Source organism: Harpia harpyja, chromosome Z (assembly GCF_026419915.1).
Source record: "Harpia harpyja isolate bHarHar1 chromosome Z, bHarHar1 primary haplotype, whole genome shotgun sequence".
In the NCBI taxonomy this organism is placed as follows: Eukaryota; Metazoa; Chordata; class Aves; order Accipitriformes; family Accipitridae; genus Harpia; species Harpia harpyja.
The window spans coordinates 44,135,727-44,154,647 of NC_068969.1; the positions used below are offsets into that span (position 1 = coordinate 44,135,727).

Genomic DNA, 18,921 nt, shown 5'->3' on the forward strand with positions numbered 1-18,921 from the left:
ACCACCACTCTTTGGGCCCAGCCATCCAGCCAGTTTTTTATCTAGTAAAGAGTACACCTCTCCAAGCCATGAGCAGCCAGTTTCTCCAGGAAAACACTGTGGGAAATGGTGTGAAAGGCTTTACTAAAGTCCGGGTAGACAACAGCCACAGCCTTTCCCTCATCCACTAAGCGAGTCACCTTGTCATAGAAGGAGATAAGGTTAGTCAAGCAGGACCTGCCTTTCATAAACCGATGCTGATTGGGCCTGATCACCTCATTGTCCTGTATGTGCTGTGTGGTGGCACTCAAGACAATCTGCTCCATAACCTTCCCCGACACTGAGGTCAGACTGACAGGCCTGTAGTTCCCTGGATCCTCTTTCCAGCCCTTCTTGTAGCTGGGTGTTGCACTTGCTAACCTCCAGTCAACTGGGACCTCCCCAGTTAGTCAGGATTGCTGATAATTGATTGCAAGTGGCTTGGTGAGCACTTCTGCCAGCTCCCTCAGTACCCTTGGATGGATCCTATCCAGCCTCATAGACTTGTGTGTGTCTAAGTGGTGTGGCAGGTTGCTAACCATTTCCCCTTGGATTATGTGGGCTTCATGCTGCTCCCTGTCCCTGTCTTCCAGCTCAGGGGGCTGGGTACCCAGAGAACAATTGGTCTTACTATTAAAGACTGAGGCAAAGAAGGCATTAAGTACCTCAGCCTTTTCCTCAGCCTTTGTCACTGTGCTTCCGCCCTGCATCCAATAAAGGATGGAGATTCTCCTTAGCCCTCCTTTTATTGCTAATGTATTTTAGAAACATTTTTTATTGTCTTTTAGAGCAGTAGCCAGATTAAGTTCTAGTTGGGCTTTGACCCTTCTAATTTTTTCCCTCCATAACATCACAACATCCTTGTAGTCCTCCTGAGTGGCCTGCCCCTTCTTCCAAAGGTCATAAACTCTCCTTTTTTTCCCCGAGTTCCAGCCAAAGCTCTCTGTTCAGCCAGCACTGTCTTCTTCCCCACTGGCTCATCTTTTGGCACATAGGGATGGCCTGCTCCTATGCCTTTAAGATTTCCTTCTTGAAGAATGTCCATTCTTCCTGGACTCCTTTGCCCTTCAGGATGGCCTCCCAAGGCACTCTGTCAACCAGTCTCCCAAACAGGCCAAAGTCTGCCTTCTGGAAGTCCAAGGTGGCAGTTCTGTTAACCCCCCCTTCCTTCTCTGAGAATCAAAAGCTATCATTTCATCATCTTTGTGCCCAAGATGGCCCCCAACCACCTTCCCTAGTGCCTTCCCTAGTTGGCTCACTTACCAGCTGTGTCAGGAGGGTATCTTCCACACACTCCAGGAACCTCCTAGACTGTTTCCTCTCCACTGTGTTGTATTGCCAAAAGACACCTGGCAAGTTGAAGTCCCCCACAAGAACAAGGGCTAGCGATCATGAGACTTCCAGCTGCTTATAGAGTATTTTGTCTGCCTCTTCATCCTGGTGGGGTGGTCTATAACAGACTCTCACCCTGACCTCTGCCTTGTTGGCCTTCCCCTTGATTCTTGCCCATAAAAACTCAACCCTGTCATCACTATCATTAAGCTCTAAACAATCAAACCACTCCCTAACATACAGGGCTACCCCACCATCTCTCCTCCCTTGCCTATCCCTTCTGAAGAGTTTATAGCTATCCATTGCAGCACTCCAGTTGTGCAGGTCATCCCACCATGCTTCTGTGATTGCAATTTTATCATAGTTTTCCAGCTGCCCAACGGCTTCCAAGTCCTCCTGTTTGTTGCCCATGCTGTGTGCAGTGGTGTAGATGCACTTCAGTTGGGCTATTGATCCTGCCACTTTTTGGGGGAAGAAGCCCTAATTCCTATGTGACTGTTCTCAGTCACTCCCGTGGTTTCTAACACATCAAAACCCCTTGATTCTTTGCCATTGCATGGATCTCCATCCCCTACCTCCACTGAGATGGCAGACCTAAGGACCTCGCTAGCACACCATCCCTTAAACATTGGCATGCCACCGCCAGGCTTATCTCTAGCGAGCCTGGTTTTATCCCTTTCCCCCTTAAAATCTATTTTAAAGCTCTTTCAATGAACCCTGCTAACTCCTGTGCAAAGATCCTTTGCCCCCTTTGAGACAGGTGTACCCTGTCTGTCACCAGCAGACCTGGTGTTGTGTAGACCAACCCATGATCAAAAAACCCCAAATTCTGCTGGTGACACCAGACTCAGAGCCACGTACTGATCTGCTGGGTCTTCCTGTTTCTTCCGTCATCATTCCCTGCAACTGGAAGGATAGGAGAGAACACTACTTGTGGTCCTGATCCCTTAACCAGTTGTCCCAAGGCCCTGAAGTCTCTTTGATTGCCCTTGGACTTCTTGTTGCAACTTCATCATTGCCTACATGAAAAATCAATAATGAATAATAATACTAGGGCGATACCAGGGTAGGAAGCTTTCTCTTCACATCTTTAACCTGGGCCCCAGGGAGGTGGCAGACTTCCCTAAGAAGTGGGTCCGGTCGGCATATTGGGCTTTCTGTTATCCTCAGCAGAGGGTCTCCTATGACAGTGACCTGTCTTTTTTTCTTTATGGAAGTGTTTTTGACACAGGGCATAGGCCAACTTAACCTTGGTGACACCTCCAAGCTAGATGAACCATCATCCTCATCATTGTTCGGTTCCACTTGCAGAGCCTCATACCTATTATGCAAGGGCATCTGGGAAGGTGGGGTGGTTACAGAGGAGACGTGGCTGCTGTGCCAGGCAGAAAACTGCCCGGCCAAAAGTCTGTCATTGACTTAGCCCGCGACACCTCTTACATGTCACCTCCGCACCAGAAGTACTTGACACTTCTTTCTACCCTCGTGATGTTTTCTGATCTGGTAAGTGCACAGCACACAGCAGGGTTAATGAAAAGCACTGAATGTGTACTGAGGTGTTCTACTAGGCTTGTTCACCTGCCAGAAGTTGCTTGAAGCAAAGATTAACAGTACTGTAGGCAGTACAAAAGAAGTCACCAGCAGAAGAGCAGGTACAAACCCAAATGTCATCCTGTTAATGTCCCAGACAATGGTTTCTTGACATCTCCCAGAAACTACTGCTCTGAAATCAACAAGCACTTGGTGTGACAACAAACAACTTTAGAAAAGCACTTGTACCAGCCTGCAGCAAAGATAAAGTGCTTCTGAACAAGAATTGGATGAACCTATTACCACCATCTGCATAGTTACCCATCTCCCTATCCACTATCCCAGACACAGTAATATTTTTCTTCCAGTGGACAGAATAGTTTATATTTTATTTCTAAGATGAGAAGTTTACATAAATTCTACCTCAACTTCTAAGTTTTTTACAGTTACAGTACAGATGACATTCTGCAAGTGAGCAGTACACACTATCCCTTCTCTGCTGATCTAGCCTTGGTCTGAAACCAAATACAGCGAACACCTTCCTCACGTTATCACTTGGTCCTAGGTAGAGCCCTTGTAGATTAAGGCCAATATAGATTACGCCTGTAGATTTGCATATGAAAATTCCACAGAAGTACAAACCTTTCTTGCAAATGTTGTTTCATCCCAACTCTGTAGCTTTTCAATAGCTTCATTCATCATTTCTTCCTTGTAACGGTTGTGTTTCTCATTCTCAACCACTTCTATTTTGCTTGTCACAAGGATGCACTTGCTGTCTTTTGCCCTTCCACGACCTATACAGCGACATATTTATCCTCTTTAGTTACTCTTAACAAGACGTGCAAAAGCGGCAGCTATGCCATAAAAGAGCATAAAGGACTTCTGTGTGGCTGCTTTTGTTTCCCATGTTCAGATTCAGATAATGCTGCTTCTGAAGAGCAGTCTCTCAGCTCACTCTTTTTAATCACAAACCAGAAAAAGATGCACCTTTCCAGGCACCCTCATGGATATCGCCCAGCCAGTACTGTATTGACTGCTTCTGTGGCCTGCCTCAGTTAAGCTCAGGCATGTTTGACACTTCAGTTATTGTACAGCATCTTGCTGTCTTCTTGTGGGAAAAAAACTAGAGGAAAAAGGTTCATCTTAGTCTTACTTACTAGTTTTCTGCCCTGCTAATTGGTGTCTATTTAAAAAAAGAAAAAGTCTTATCACAAAAAACCTGAGGAACTGGAAATACAGTAATGGCAAGAAAAGAGACAAGAGCAAGTGCCATCTCTTCCACCTGTCTATGCCTACTGCCTGCCTGCTTTTTGCTGCTGTGACACAGGCAAACTAAGAACTACAGGGATCTCATACCACTTCAGAAGTATTTTGGTTAGAAAAAGTGTTCACATTAGCTTTTGAGCTCCTATTGCCCCAAAATCATGATTTTATGTTGTTTAAAACTGACGCAGCCTATTTTCTTTGCATCTTTCATGGCTTGTTAAGAAACACTATCCTTTCACCCATAAACATGAATTCTGGGCCAATTATTTCGTTCTAAGACAAAAATAAGAAAGTCACAGGACACAAACCCTGAAAGCAGAGGACTAAGATCACTCACCATCAAATGATGAAGTAATCTACTTGGGTGATATGATAAAGTACTGCAGATGCACCCTTGAAAGACATAGGCAGTTTTATGACATTTAGGAATGTCATAAACAGAAACCAGTATTTAGTGTGGGTCTTCATTCCCCTCTACTGGCCTTATTGTAAAATCACCAAGATTCAAGACTGAAGTCTTGACAGACTTCTTCAGACAGGCCAAGACAGAAACAGAGTTTCCTTTTTTCTTTTTTCTTGTCTTGAATGTTAGAGATCTGCAGATGTGAAGGTCTCAGGTACCCATGAGTAGCTGTGTTGGCAATAAGCACTGGGCAGGGGAAGGTCTTCAGAAGCCATGGCAATACATGAAACTCCATTACAGCAGTCCTTTGTAAATTGTCACAGAATGATTTGTGTTATTTCTGACTACAGCTCTTCTAGCCATACTTCTGCTTATATGTATAATTAGCCACTTGAGGGATCAGTCCTCAACAGTTCAATAACCTTGTGCAGCTTGGCTAATTTGCATGGCAAAAGAAAAGTCACACAACATCAAGGATTCAGTTCTGTGAACAAATTTGTCATGTCCAGTCCCATCATTCATCTGACTTCACTCAGGGGCACAGAGGAATAACAGCAAGACATGCACATATTACTATAGTATTTTCAAAGTGTAATTCAGTAGCACTTTATATCCATTTCTAGGCCAAAACAGGTTTCTAAAGTAATAGCTCTGAAATTCCATACCTCTGACTTGGATCATTTTGGTGACATTACCGAAGTATTCATAGAGCACAACAAGGTTGCACTCAGAAATATCAATGCCTTCATCAGCAACAGATGTAGCAATTAGCAGTCTGTTCTCTTTGTTGGTTTTGAATGCATCCAGCACACCCTTCTGCATTGGGAGGGTCATACCTACAGTACCAAGAAACTGTGTCAGGAAAAAACACTAATTTCCTTAAATTAAGAAGAGTTAAGAATTCCTTGAGCAAGATACCTGCATTTGCTCTTATTTATGTGATTAAAAATGAGCATGTCCTCTTGATCTGGAAAAGTACTTTAAGTTTGTGTATACAGCTGGCTGCGTACTATACCCACTGAGGAGGAATTCCTGTGATGTGCCACAAAAATTGTCATTCTGGGAAATACGATTTCAGACACAACGCCTAGCTGACCTTTATTAGAGAGACCTATACAGCTTAGTTATTTTAAGCCCAAGCTAACTCTTAACATAAGCCATGCATAATTCATTTCAGCTATAGCTTCTGTTCTACCTTAAAACCACACACAAAATAAGAGAGGGATCTGTAAAAGGAACAGGGAAAATACCACTAGAAGTAATCACAAGAAGCCACGATAGCAAACAGTTTCTAAACTTCTTTTGAACTAGCAAAAGAATCCTGCAGCAAAGTTACTGCTGCTTTAACCAAAGATTCTGGACAGAAAAACTAAGCATCTCCTTAGGATTGGTTAAAGGTCTTCTAGATATGGAAGAAAGCATAGTACAAAGTTTCACGACCTTCCTCTGTTTAAGAGGACAGAAGATGAACACAGGAAGAGTAGAACAATTTCAGCAGTGTAGCCACCATAGGTCTAGCAACTGGTATTCATTCCTCAGTGCAAATCTGCATACCTGTTTTTTGATCTCTTCTTCCACGACCCATCAACACACCTGGCTTTATGTGGCTAAGTAGAGGGTTTGCTTCTATCCACTTCTTCAAAGCCTGGAAAGCAAATCAGGGAGTTAGATCCCTGTCCAGATGAAATGTTAGTTTGGGATAGATACGTAGATCCAGCCCACGCTTGCCTAGACAATTAATACTTCTGAGAAGCAAAAGCATAAAAGAAGGTGGGACCTGTGCGTCAGGACGGAACATAGAATCATAGAATCATAGAATCATTTAGGTTGGAAAAGACCTTCAAGATCGTCGAGTACATCTATTAATAGGTAAGAAAGCAAGGGTCACAGCCATGATGCCAGATTGAACCATGCCACAGGTGATTTCCACTTTTCCCACCCCTGCAACTTAAAGACTGACTAGAGAGCAAGCAGCCTTTCACCGCTAAAAAGTATGCCTTTTTCTCTTATAAACCAACAGATCATTGAATACTACACCTCTGGGATCCAAAGGAAATGAGTTGCTATTTACAAACTGCGCTTTCTCACTGCACAGTGAATGTAGCACCTTCAAACTGCTGTTACATAAGAACAAAATTCAGCCAAGCTACAGTAGGCTTTTACCTCTCTAATGGAAAGTTGCCAGCAAATGCTTAGTGTTGTTAGTTTGGACTTTAGCCTGCCTTTAATATTTTTCTGGTTTGCAATTCATCCAGCATGTCTATACCCAAGGATAAAATGGGGATTGGGACTCTCAGCCAATAAATCTGTTTACAGTAGCCAGAGACTATGACACCCTGCAGTAAAGGTTTAAGAGCTACTGAAGCTAATGATTAGCAGCACAATTAATTCAAACATGAATTTTTTTCTGGGAACAACGTATTGGAAGGGAGAAGAAAGATCATGCAGCCTAGATTCTTGATCCTAGGCAAGTATGAAATAGACCAGTGCATCAGAAGGGTCCAGAGATCATCAGCTCAGCAAAGTCTTTCCTTTTTCTTGATCAAGAACACATGCTAGGGCAAAGGCCTCCTTTGGGCCTATAGGGATCCTCCGGGAAACCTATAAATGCCTCCTGATGTGCAGTCTGTAATAGAGCAGAGATGCTCGTTTATAATACTGCCACATTAAAGCCAAAACCAATGTAATACATCTTGTTAAAAGTTACTTCAGACCTAAAGTAAAAATCTGATGGTTTAATGACCAGCTATGACACGTAGCAAGAAAAAGTGATGAAGGGCACCACCCCTGTACTGTAGTTTTTAGTAAAAGGAAAAAAAAACCCTCATCCTGTCTCATAGCATCAGTGCTTAGGAAGATATAGAAAGATAATTATTTTCTTAGGAAGATCAAATACATGCATATTTTTAAATTTCCAGATCAAAATGGGAAGGATAATAGATGAGGGATTTTATTTTCTCACTTCCCATTTTAGGAGCTTTGAAAAGAAATATCTTACAGCTACTAAGGCTCTTGTCTTAGCAAAGAGAAGAGTGTGAGTCTCTGGGTTATAGCGGTATGCTTCTTCCAGGATGCAAGCAAGCTCTTCCAGCTTAGGATTCTCATTTGACTCATCTTTTGAAAGGGCAGTCAGTTCTGGTTCTTTCTCTGGAAGAAAACAGCAGTGTCTTGAATAATTCACCTTCTTTAACGCCAAAACCAGAATTCTCACCCAAACCTACAAAGCCACCCACATTCTCTTTAGCATCTATTTTTATTTTCTATACCATTCCTTCAGATGCAAGCAAAGAAAGCTATTGGTTAAATGCAACAAAATCCCCAGAAAAAAAGAATTCTGAATCTCTCACATTTTGTAGTAGACTGACAGGAGAACCTCTGTGACATACTGCGAGTCAGAAGACAGCAACAAAACAAACTCAGTTCTTGCAAAGAGCAGTGCTATTTCTTTTTAGGAAACAACTGACACCAGAGGGCAGACAGCCCAGTGATTTAAAATTGCGGTCAACACTGCAATACACCAGATCACAGGCTGTTTTACAGCACACTGCTACTAAATCAGCAGTTAAGGAACAGTGCCACCTCTAACTTTTAATCAGAAGGGTACAAGGGCCACCTGCTTCTTCCCAGAAGTTTGGGATTCGTCCAGCAGCACTGGGCAGGAGGAGGCTAGGCAGTGCACTGAGCAGTGTACGTTGCCTTATCTAATGCTGCCAGCATCCATGATTGTAGACCATCCCCCTACTTGTGGGGCACACTCTTAAGGACACCACTGCCTTATCTCCAAGTCAAGCAGGTAAGAACCTACTATAGCATCTAGCTACAATTACTACTACTTCCTTAGCTCCTGCACTAAAAGCTTGCAGTCCCAGAAAGTAAGTTCCCCCCTGCCTACCCTAACACTACATTTGCACCCACACGGACACTAGGTCTTCTGAAAAGTGCAAAACTTCTGGAAAAACAACTGCACTTACTCTGAAGAAAACACTTGGATTACCCTACCATAAGCCCTCTTCTCCCCTGCCACTGCCACAGGTACTGTGTGAAATACCTTGAAATTTGGCTGTCAGTTTCTTCTCTAACTCTGTATATGGTCCATTTTTGACATTTGTGAAAAATTCAGTTAGGTAGGCTAAAGCATCTTCAATGCGGGCATCTTCACTGATGATGAGAGCATCGTTGAATTTCTGCTCAGAAAGAGAGACATACACATTTAAGCCTCATTTTCTGTGGGACAGGGTATGAATGCAAATTTAATTTAACTAGATTAAGTATTACAAACTTATGTTGTTCTTCCATTTGCATGTCAACACAAGCATTACAAAGTCTCCTCTGCACTATACTGTTCTTAGTGAGTATCTTAAGACACAACTCTTACACACTATGCTTTAGCCTGCATCAAATAAAATTATTTGGTTCCAAACCTGCTCCTAGGTAAACATACCTGTATCAGAAGGAACAGGATGGCTCCACCTCCATATGGAAGGAAAGAGGATATACACTTACCCGCAGGTGTTCAGTGCAAATGAAAAGGTCTCTACAAATGCTGCTCTCTTTCTCCTTATCTGCCAGTTGCAACAGCCTGCATTTCTTCTGAGTGGCAACTATCCAGTGTTCATATTTCTGTGTTCCAAAATCATTCTTGTTGATTTGGGAGATAGCGTCTAGTAAAGAAGGAGGAAAGAAACATTTGTAAATCTTGACTAACAAATAATGAGAACAGTTAGCTAGAAGATAACACATTTCTATGAATGTTAGGTCTAAAAAACCTATACAGAAGAACACTGTATAATACAATCACAGAATCAGAGGCTGGAAGGCACCTGTGGAGGTCTTTAGTCCAACCCTCTGCTCAAAGCAGGGTCACCTAGAGCCAGCCACTCAGGATCACGTCCAAATGGATTCTGAGTACTTCCAAGGAGAGACTCCACAACTTCTCTGGGCAACCTGTTCCCCTGTTTGACCACCCTGACAGCAAAGAAGTTCTTCCTGTTGTTTAAGTATTTCTGTTTGTGCCCACTGCCTCTTGTCCTGCCTCTGGGAACCATCTGAGACGAGTCTGGCGCTGTCTTCTTCACTCCCTGTGTTTCAGTGTATACATGTTAGGCTAAAATTATCCTAGTACAATTCAGCTGAGGATCTGTGTACATACACACACCTGCAGAGTCTTTAGGAATAAAATTAGAGCTCACTTGTCCTATAAGAAACCTACAGTATTCAAGAAACTGCATGTGCATTGCTCCTTGAGTTACCAGCTACTCAACAGGTAAGTATTCATTTGCTAAATGGTCCATGGTACTTAAAGGCATATTATCCAAGGGCCTGTTCTTGAGACAGAACTAGTCAGTACCTGTTTGTCATATACATACTCTGTCTGAGTGCTTCACAAACTTCAGTAATCAGAGGGTCCACAGAAGGGAAGCCAATGGCATTCATGCAAGAGGAACTGTGATGCAGAAATAAACTTCAGAAGTGTTTGCTTAATTTAGCCTGCAGTTTGAAAATCCCACTGTATTTGTTCTTTGTTGGGGTTTCTTGGGTTTTGGGTTGGGTTTTTTTTGGTTGGGTAGGGTTTTTTTTGTTTTGGTGGGGTTTTTTTAATTCTCCCTTCCTGCCCCAGAATATAGTTCACTCTCCAATACCTGGGAAGTGCAGTGTGGGTGTAAATCTAGAAAGCACAGAAATGAGGTAAACAGGCTTAAGGCACCCTAGTCAGTTTGCAAAAGCCTGCTCCTTTAATTCAGAGCTAGATAGACCAAGGCTGGTCCTGAGCATAGCCATCCATGGGTCTCTGCTTTGTACCCCCTGTAGCTCTTCAAATTTGTTGATAACAGCCACTTACTGGACACCACTTAGGAATTCTGCAAAAGCAGAAAAGATCAATTGATTTTTGCAGGGCTGCAGAATTAGGTCTCATGACAGTGAGACCCATTCTTTTCTCACAGCCATGCATCTTCCTCTCCGCAAACCTTCATACCACTGCAGCTCCTGAGGCTGGAACCCTACAGACAAGTGTTTCCTTTCTTAGGCAGCCGCATCCTCTCTCTGGTGGTGTTCATGTTCCACAGATGCTCCTCTGTAAAATTACTTTAAATGCTTTTCAATAACAAATAATGGACACCTGGTAAGCAGTGGAAATAGGGGTACCCAGAGGTATAAAGAGGACAAAATGCTGACCAGAAAAGGTGGTCAGGGCACCCCTAGAAATAACTCTGAGCGCAACTCAGAGAGGCCAGAGAAAATATGAGAAGAAATGTCAGAGCAGCAAGAGTGAAAGCAAACTGTCGCTGAAAGGAAGAAATTAAAACATCCAGAGTAACACCATAACTGAGACCCTTCTTGTTTTCCTTAACAGAGGCAGATTTAGGTGTCAGGATTTCTCCAAATGCTTCAAATAAGAACATACAGGTATCTCTCACCAATGAAATCCAGCTCGCTGCATTTTGAAAGCAAGCCCTTTGGCAGTTTTCTTTCAGATTCTTTAAACATTCAAAATTATATGACAGTGTCAAAACCACATCATCCTTAGCTGAATGAAACACAGGCTGAAATCCATGCAAAAATATTTATAATTATCAAACTAATCATGTATAACAGGAAAATAGTTGACTCTTCTACCTGTAACTTCTTATTTAGGAAAAATTGGCTAAAGGAAAGTAAAAAGGAAGGAGGAGAAAGGAAGTGGAAAAAGAGTGACTGTTCTAGCAGCCACAAAGATTCACACTGATGTAATCAAAGATTGAATCCCAGTTACAGGCATATTACAGTATCTTACCCACTGAGTAAATCCTCCTCATCAATGCCTCTGTCTCAGACATCAGACCTGAGATAATGTCTGCAAAGTGATTCTGAACTCTCATTTTAACCCATCTGACATCTAGAGACAAGAAATGGAAGTCAGCGGCCTGAGTAAGTAAAACATTTCCCTGGGCAGCACAGAACAAATTCTTGTCCAGAAGAATGCTACATATGGTGCTTTATGCAATCATAATGATGTTTATTGTTAATGAGATTTATAGCTGCACAGAAAGAAACAGCGCTCAATCTTCACTGGCAGATCTGAATAAAAATCAGAGATTGTGTATCTCAGCAAAGAGAAAATTTGCCCAAATGGGCAATGCCTTACTGTGGGGCAACAATGAAGTGCATGTTTAAACTCCTTTCAAGCTAGCAGGAAGCAAAGCTCCAGCTTAGTTTTAAGCTTTTAATTTCACCTGGCCGAAGGGGAACTGTATAGCTGCCTTAATTACGGTGCTTTGCATCTCATGGGAAAACAAAAAGGAAGTGTGCTTACGTGTTTCTGGCTTGTTTGCAAATCTCTGCAGATCCTGTTTGTTCTCTCTGACAGTGGATATGGCCTGTATGTCAAGGTAGGAGCAGAGGGTACAAATGTGCTCTATTGTTTCCTTGGTGCTCTTGGCATTACCAACTCCAACAGAAGCAGTTAAACCTACAATCTGAGCACACACATGAATAGCAGTGGTTGCTCCTTTGTCACAAACAAAAAAACCCCCAGGAGACGCTGTTACCCATTGCCAAGTTGTTACAGTTTTCAAAAACAAGGGAACAAAACAGGCAACTGAAGTAGACATAAGTGCAAGGACTAAATCTTCAGAGCCAAACCTTGTCCCCACTCGTGCCCTCTCCAAGGCACTCAAGCTTATTCAAACTGATAATAAATTATCCACCCACTTAAATCCATAACCAGCTGTATTTGTCAGTGCTCATCATACACAGAAACAGCAAATCCATTTTATTGTTGCAGAAGACAGCAACAGAGAGGTGACAAGGAGATGATGTAAGTTCTGGGGCACATGTTTTCTTCCCAGCCCAGCAATCCTGTTTGCTCTCAAGTACTCCAGTCTCTGTCACGCTTCATCAGTCCTTCTTGGCAGCTGCAGGGAACACGTAACACAGGAAAACAGCCTGGAGGTGTCCGAGAAAAGGGAAAAAGTATTCCAGATGCTACCATTTCAGTTTGCAGCCATTGTTAAATGGGAGTTTGAATTGGATTAACACAAAATGCAAGACTTCAGGCTTTGCTGACTGCACTGCAAAATACTTCTCTTTAATGTTTCCACCACTGGCAGACTGGGCCTTACCTGAGGCAGCTGGCTTGCAGAGTCAAATTTTTGTTCCAGGTATCTACTCATTAACACATTGTAAGGGTGGTTGCCCGTAGTGTTGTGGCACTCATCAAATATCATCAGAGTGAAGATGGAGAGGGAGCTAAGGATCCCTTCCTCAATGCTATTCACAAGAATCTGGGGTGTTAGCACAATGATGTCACTGTCCTGTATAACCTTTTCTACGGAGACATTTGCAACTGTTTCACCACTAATTCCTTGAACAGAATATCTAGAAAGAAGAGGCAAAAGATAGGGTATGAAAAAGGATGTCTTGCAGGGCAAGAAAAGCTAGAAGAATGGAGTTTTCAGCAAGCCTGAAGGATAGTGACTAAGTTCAAAATGTCAAATTGTTGGAGCTGGCAGTTTTACCCACAGAAGCTGAGAAAAAAACTGCTGAGGGTAAACTGGATTTTCAACTCCCATTAACTAGAATATATTAGATTTGAGGGGTGATGAATTTGTACATTTAAGCTGCATCTGTCAGTTCACATGTAAGCTGTATTTGGAGATCCTGTCCTTCATCCCTTTTCTGTATATGTCTACCAGCATGGGACTGATTTCTGTCCAGCAGCCTCATTTTCTCATAGCTATAAAGATTCATATGTGAATGGTCAGTAATCAGTTCCTTCAAAATCAGAAGCTATAGCTTGTCAATACACCCCTAAACAATTTTCAGTCCCATCTGAGAGATGGGCTGTCATTTTCTGACTAGAAGTTGAAAAACCAAAGAAGTTTGAGTCCTTCCATTTGGGAAAGAGAGAGAGGCTGCCATTTGAGAATGGCAACAGGAATCCCACTGCTGCTGCCTGGAACTGCCTCGTCTTTGGAAGCAGGACTGAAAGGAGTCTCAAGAGAGAGCACACTTCACCCTTTTCCAGAGGCAAGCACAGGTATACTTTGGCCATTTCCGTAGATGCTGCACAACCAGTGCCTAAACTCTCCAAAAGCAGACTTCAGACTCTCCAAACAAAGTCTACCACAGTAACTTGCCATTCTTACCATTAGGCATCATCCTCATGTTAACGCCAAACACTCTTGTCACCAGTAAACCCATTTTGCCCTAGCCACAGCTGACCTAGAGGGCAGTTTATTTTCTGCGGAGGAAGCCAGGTAGAATTACACTTACCCACTTCTTTCAAAATGCTGCTTGAACACAATTTTCTGTTGTTCGTACACTGGCACTTTGGTTGCAAGAAAGACAACTTTCGCCTTTTGTCCTGATGGCATGTTTTGGAAATGGTGTTCACAAATCAGAATTGCCACGAAAGTTTTTCCAGATCCTTTAAATGAAGAACATGAAAGGTAAAGTACTAGCATGAAAGGGTGTATTTGCAAGCAGATGCCTGTCTCATCTGGATGCCCTGTAACAATGGGGAGCTGACAAGGGGGCTGTTACACTTCCAGACTCTCTGGGGACAGATTTGAACACATACTTGCTGCTTACTCAGGTGGGTAATCATCCCTTTCTCTCTCTCAGTCTCAGTCTGTAAAGACCATGTAGCAGTCACTGGGAAGGAAAATCCATTTGCAGTTTTATTTGAGTTCTTTGAAATCACTGAGTCTATTTCTGCTCTTAGTGTGTGGTCCCACATCAGACTATGGTACAGACACTGGGCACTTTCAGCTTCCATCCTTCCCCATGCAGCCTTGCTCCTCACATTTCTTTTCCTTCAGCATTCAGGATCACTGTGCAGGCCACCCAGGGCTCTTCTGTGTCCCTGCCTCTGCTACCCCACCTGCTTCTCCAGGGCCCAGGGGAGAATCAGGATAGCAACATGGAAAACACAGGTGGAGAGAAAGAGCTGATCGATCTCTCTTTTGCTGCTGAACTTCCATCTTCTTAATTCAGTCCTGAGCTACTGCAAAAATTCCCTGTGCTGTTTTGATGTTGTAGGCATTGTAGTACAGAAGACAGGGGAGTCTCAGGGCAACTCAGCCTATTTTTCCTTCAACTTGCAATCCAAATTTCTTAAAGATCTGCAAAGATCAGTGAGTGATTTTAACTCAAAAATCCGCACCAGAGAATGAGAAAGCAGAGGTCAGAACAGAAATCTGAATACAAGCACTGAAGTGCAAAGAGACACATCTGTCTTGCTCAGTCTCTGTGCTGCCCTTAGTCATGAATTTCAGGTTAGATCTGGATCTAGTACTGCAAGGAAGACTGCTTTTAAATAAACAGCTGGAAAAGGTTGACTGAACCATTACCCTTCCCTATCTGTAATGAACTGGTTAACTTTGTTCATGAAATCGCATGTGGGGGTAGAGACATTCCTCGCTTATCTAAAACCACAGTATCCAGTTAAGTACCGATAATTAACGAAAGACGTTCCACCTAACAAACAAATGACGACGCAAACACACACACAATGCAGAAGATACCAGCCGCCACCTGAAGGCAGATTACGACCACCTAGCAACTGACGGCACAAACACGCAATACAGAAGATACGAGCCGTCACGTAGACAGAAACTAGAAACTGTATAAATAAAGGGACTCTTCCCCATTTTCGGCGCGAGCCTTTGGCGGAGCACTGTCTCCCCGGCCGCCCAGCGCTGTTTTGCTCTCTTATCGCTTGCTAATAAATTCGATCGTGTCATTTAATACAAATTGGCTCCTCCAATTTGTCACGAGCGTCTATAACATATCCTTCATAGCCCTCTCCACCAACAGAATTTTTCTAAGAAACATGTTTTCTTACCTGTAGGGGCACATATCAATGTGTTTTTCCCATTGATAGCAGGCTGCGCAAGTTCAGTCTGGTAGCTCCGAGCCCTCTTTGGTTCATAAACAGGTGAAGACTGATAGATCCCTTCTAGGAGAGAACCATGGTTTTTTGACGAGTGTTGCAACAGAAATGCATAAAATATATTGTGCCCCACACAGTTGCTATTTAGAAGGATAGAGGTAGAGTCCTTGCAGTCTACACGGAGCATTCTCTGACAGACAAGCCTTTTAACAGGACATACGCACCAGACAAGAATTTTGTGTAGGTTTGATGGCATACTTTTGTTACCGCTTGACTGTGTTTCCTAAAATGAACTAATTTCAAAGTCTGGGCTGACAACTCTCAGCTCAACTGGTCTTTTTTCAACTCAGAAATAAAACAAAAGGGCTTATCTTCCCCCAAATATATGCACAGTATTCCTTTTAGCCTTCTGCTCTACAGACTTTTGAAGTTAATACTCTCTTAAATTGTGGTCTTGTCAGAGGGTTTGCACTTATGAACAGGAACTAGAAACCACTTGTGGAGCAAAATTTGCTATATGAGACATGACAGCCACTGCACAGATCCTTTGCAGCCACATTCAGCTCTCTAAACCGGCTAATATCAGGTCATGTGTGAATTAATTGTATCAGAGAAGAGATGCATCTACAACAGTCTGGTGTTTGGAGACCGTGTTGATAATGTGCTGGCAGAACAACTTTGCACGAGAAATGTGGTAAATGAGGTGGCAACCCCCAACATATATGATGCCCAGCATGAGATCCTTAAAACTTTAAAACAGAAGACAGCTAAATCAAGTCAGAGATTTGAACTAGTTCCTCAGTACCTTCCTTTGTGGCACACTGCATCTGCATCCTTCAGGAATCTAAAGAAACAGAGAATTCCAGCCACAAACTGTTATAAGTTGCTAAGTCTTACCTGAAGCTGAACAGAGATTTTCACTGAGATTATTATCACATTCTGCTTCTTCAGAAAACGTCACCACGGTTTCAAAGCTGTTCTCAGAGGCATCTGTCATTTCACCATCCACATCTTTGCCATTATCTGTACAATCACAAAAAAAGGCATGCTACTGATCCTTTTGATTTTAAAATGTATTTGCTGGGATGACAAGGTGGAGGAGTTCATAGCTAGCATGGAAAGACTACATAAAATGACACTGCATCCAGGCTCCCTTTCAAGTAAGATGGATAGCACTGAGAGTCTTGGGTTTAGAAGACCCACCTACACAATGCACATTTATCTATCCCTTAAAAATCAAAGGAGATAATAGATTGGGAAGAAAGTTATATCCTCTATATTAAGTGACAAGATTACAGATTTAACATGGACATTAACCACAAGCATGAAAAATACTTAGGAGTTTAAAGAAGCTTCGTAAATTCAAGATTTTGCTCTCCCTTTCCCCTTACCTTTTGGAAGGACTTAGAAATTGTAAGAGTATCTCCACCCTTTATCTTACATGATAATCAAGAGAGGTTCCGAAGATGCTTGCCAAAATTTTCTTCGGCCCCGTAAGGATTACCTTCTCAAAGAACTGGCACTGGGCTTTGCATGAAGAGTCTCGTTGCAAACAGAACACATGATCACAAAACGCTGCTTTTGGAGACGGAGGGAGAACACATTTGCACCATAATCCAGCTCCAGAAAGCACACAGTATCTGTGATTAACATACACTAGCAACTCTTCTTAACTGCTAGCGTTAAAATGCTTCCAGTATGGACAACGTTTGCTCAGTAGGCTGACTTTGGCTTTATTAAGCTGGATGTTAGCAGAAGCTGTGCCAAAAGACAGTGGTATCTTTAACTTATAAAATATAACCATTAACCAAATAATATATATAGCCATCACCTACATAAAATAATATCTATATAAGTATTATTCTTATATATTATTTTATATATTATTATTTATAAATGTATTAAATGTATATAATTTTTATATATATAATGATTAAATCTGCAGATAAGAAATTACACACATTTGACTACAGCAATAAAAACATTTCAAAATAAGAAATGTTGTTTAAGAAGCCACTTAAAAGTAGCTTGTCCCAGTTGCTAATTAAAAACAATTCAAACAATCACTTATGGTTTGGGAGAAAGCAAATGTAGATATAAAGAACCACAGTCCAGTTTATCTAAAATTGCTTGTCTTTCTTCATTATTTTGTAGTGAAATACTGTATTCTGCTCTAAATTCTCCCATGCTGCAGGGTACTCATATAGGTATTTTTCAAGTGGGGAAAGGTAAATCAATGACAAAAGCAAAATCTTATTAGGGGAAATTCTGCATTTTTATAAAATACGAACATAGTCACTTGGTAAGTGCTGCTTATCGATTTCTCAAAGAAAAAAGTATATGATCTGCTCTGTGGACCATGGAACTATATCACTTTCTAGAATATCAAATTACTAATCATATTTTATCAGAAAACATTGCATCTATCACAACTCAAGCAACCAAAAAGATGGCAAAAGGTGAATTATAGCAGAATGGAGGGAAGAAGATAAACATTTTGTTAGTTTTGTACCTTCAGAGCCTTGTATGCTGTCTGATTGTTTGCCAAAAAAAGGCATCATTCATAACCATATGGGAGCAAAAATACTCAAAAGATAATTTCTGATGGTTTGTAGGGTAGTACCTGTATTTCATTTTATATATGAGACATTTTAAATTAAAAAAAAAAAAAAGGTTTTATTTTTAAACAACAATGAGCAATGCAGTCTGATGGTATCCTTTTAAATTAGTCTTACTCTCCTGAAAAAAAATATTACTGTCTCGTACAAGAACAGGAAAAGAGCATCATAAAACCAATTCGCAGTTTACCTTCTCTTATATCCCACAGTTCACTTGCATTGTAATATCCTGTGTTATCTAGTGCTAGCTGAAGGCTTTTTGGCCAGTTTTCCTTATCCGATCGACAGAGACATTCAATGAGTTTAGTTATCCCGGCTGCTTTGCTTCTGTATTCGCTGACCTGCACACACAACAAACAGAAGCTGCTGTAGCTTCTGAGTGAGCAAAACCACTGTTCTTTGATATTTTGATTTGTTTTGTTTGATGTTCAGTTGAAAATTGCATTTCCTTCTCACAGAATAAAAGGTTTCCAGTAAAATTCAGTGATTTACCTACCAGTGCAATTCTGCCAGCCTAGGCATACACTAAAATTAGCTGGACTACATCAACAGGTAGGCTATTTGCTTAAATATTCACCAGGTCTGAATTATTCTGTGAATTTTCATCTGGCAAGGTCCTTGTAATAAGCCGTATCTGCCATAAATCTCTGAGGCCAAACTGATTAAAAAACATTGCAGAATAGGAAAATGCAAAAGTATGCAGGCCTGATGTTTACTCAGACACAATAGCTTTCCAAATATTATGTATCTCCATAAAGAAATACTGCTTTAAAAACAGAATACCTGCAAACAATCTTTCTCAGGAGTCACAAGGAGTGAGAACACCTAGAAGACTCCTTCACACAGCATCATAACTTATTATTAACCAGTCATAAATGATG

The 18,921-nt window shown here is 41.7% G+C and overlaps 1 protein-coding gene across 6 annotated transcripts in view; it reads right to left on the reverse strand.

Annotated features, from left to right (window-relative positions):
- The window catches only part of RIGI (RNA sensor RIG-I), a 28,254-nt gene that overhangs the window by 5,014 nt on the left and 4,319 nt on the right, over window positions 1-18,921 (reverse strand). The window contains exons 4-17 of one of the 6 annotated variants that reach the window (XR_008233390.1): window positions 18,231-18,381; window positions 16,320-16,445; window positions 15,375-15,488; window positions 13,802-13,955; window positions 12,649-12,904; window positions 11,841-12,003; window positions 11,322-11,423; window positions 9,053-9,210; window positions 8,598-8,733; window positions 7,548-7,696; window positions 6,104-6,194; window positions 5,215-5,385; window positions 3,523-3,674; window positions 3,011-3,073 (exon numbers count right to left, since the gene is read on the reverse strand). Coding sequence is in view for 5 of the 6 variants with exons in the window: in XM_052776229.1 (XP_052632189.1) it covers window positions 3,523-3,674; window positions 5,215-5,385; window positions 6,104-6,194; window positions 7,548-7,696; window positions 8,598-8,733; window positions 9,053-9,210; window positions 11,322-11,423; window positions 11,841-12,003; window positions 12,649-12,904; window positions 13,802-13,955; window positions 15,375-15,488; window positions 16,320-16,445; window positions 18,231-18,381 (1,923 nt within the window). In the remaining variant the exon portion in view is untranslated. Of the gene's footprint in view, window positions 1-3,010; window positions 3,074-3,522; window positions 3,675-5,214; window positions 5,386-6,103; window positions 6,195-7,547; window positions 7,697-8,597; window positions 8,734-9,052; window positions 9,211-11,321; window positions 11,424-11,840; window positions 12,004-12,648; window positions 12,905-13,801; window positions 13,956-15,374; window positions 15,489-16,319; window positions 16,446-16,926; window positions 17,050-18,230; window positions 18,382-18,921 lie in introns of those variants that run through there. The other 5 variants (XM_052776231.1, XM_052776229.1, XM_052776234.1 and 2 more) reach the window with 5 other exon arrangements.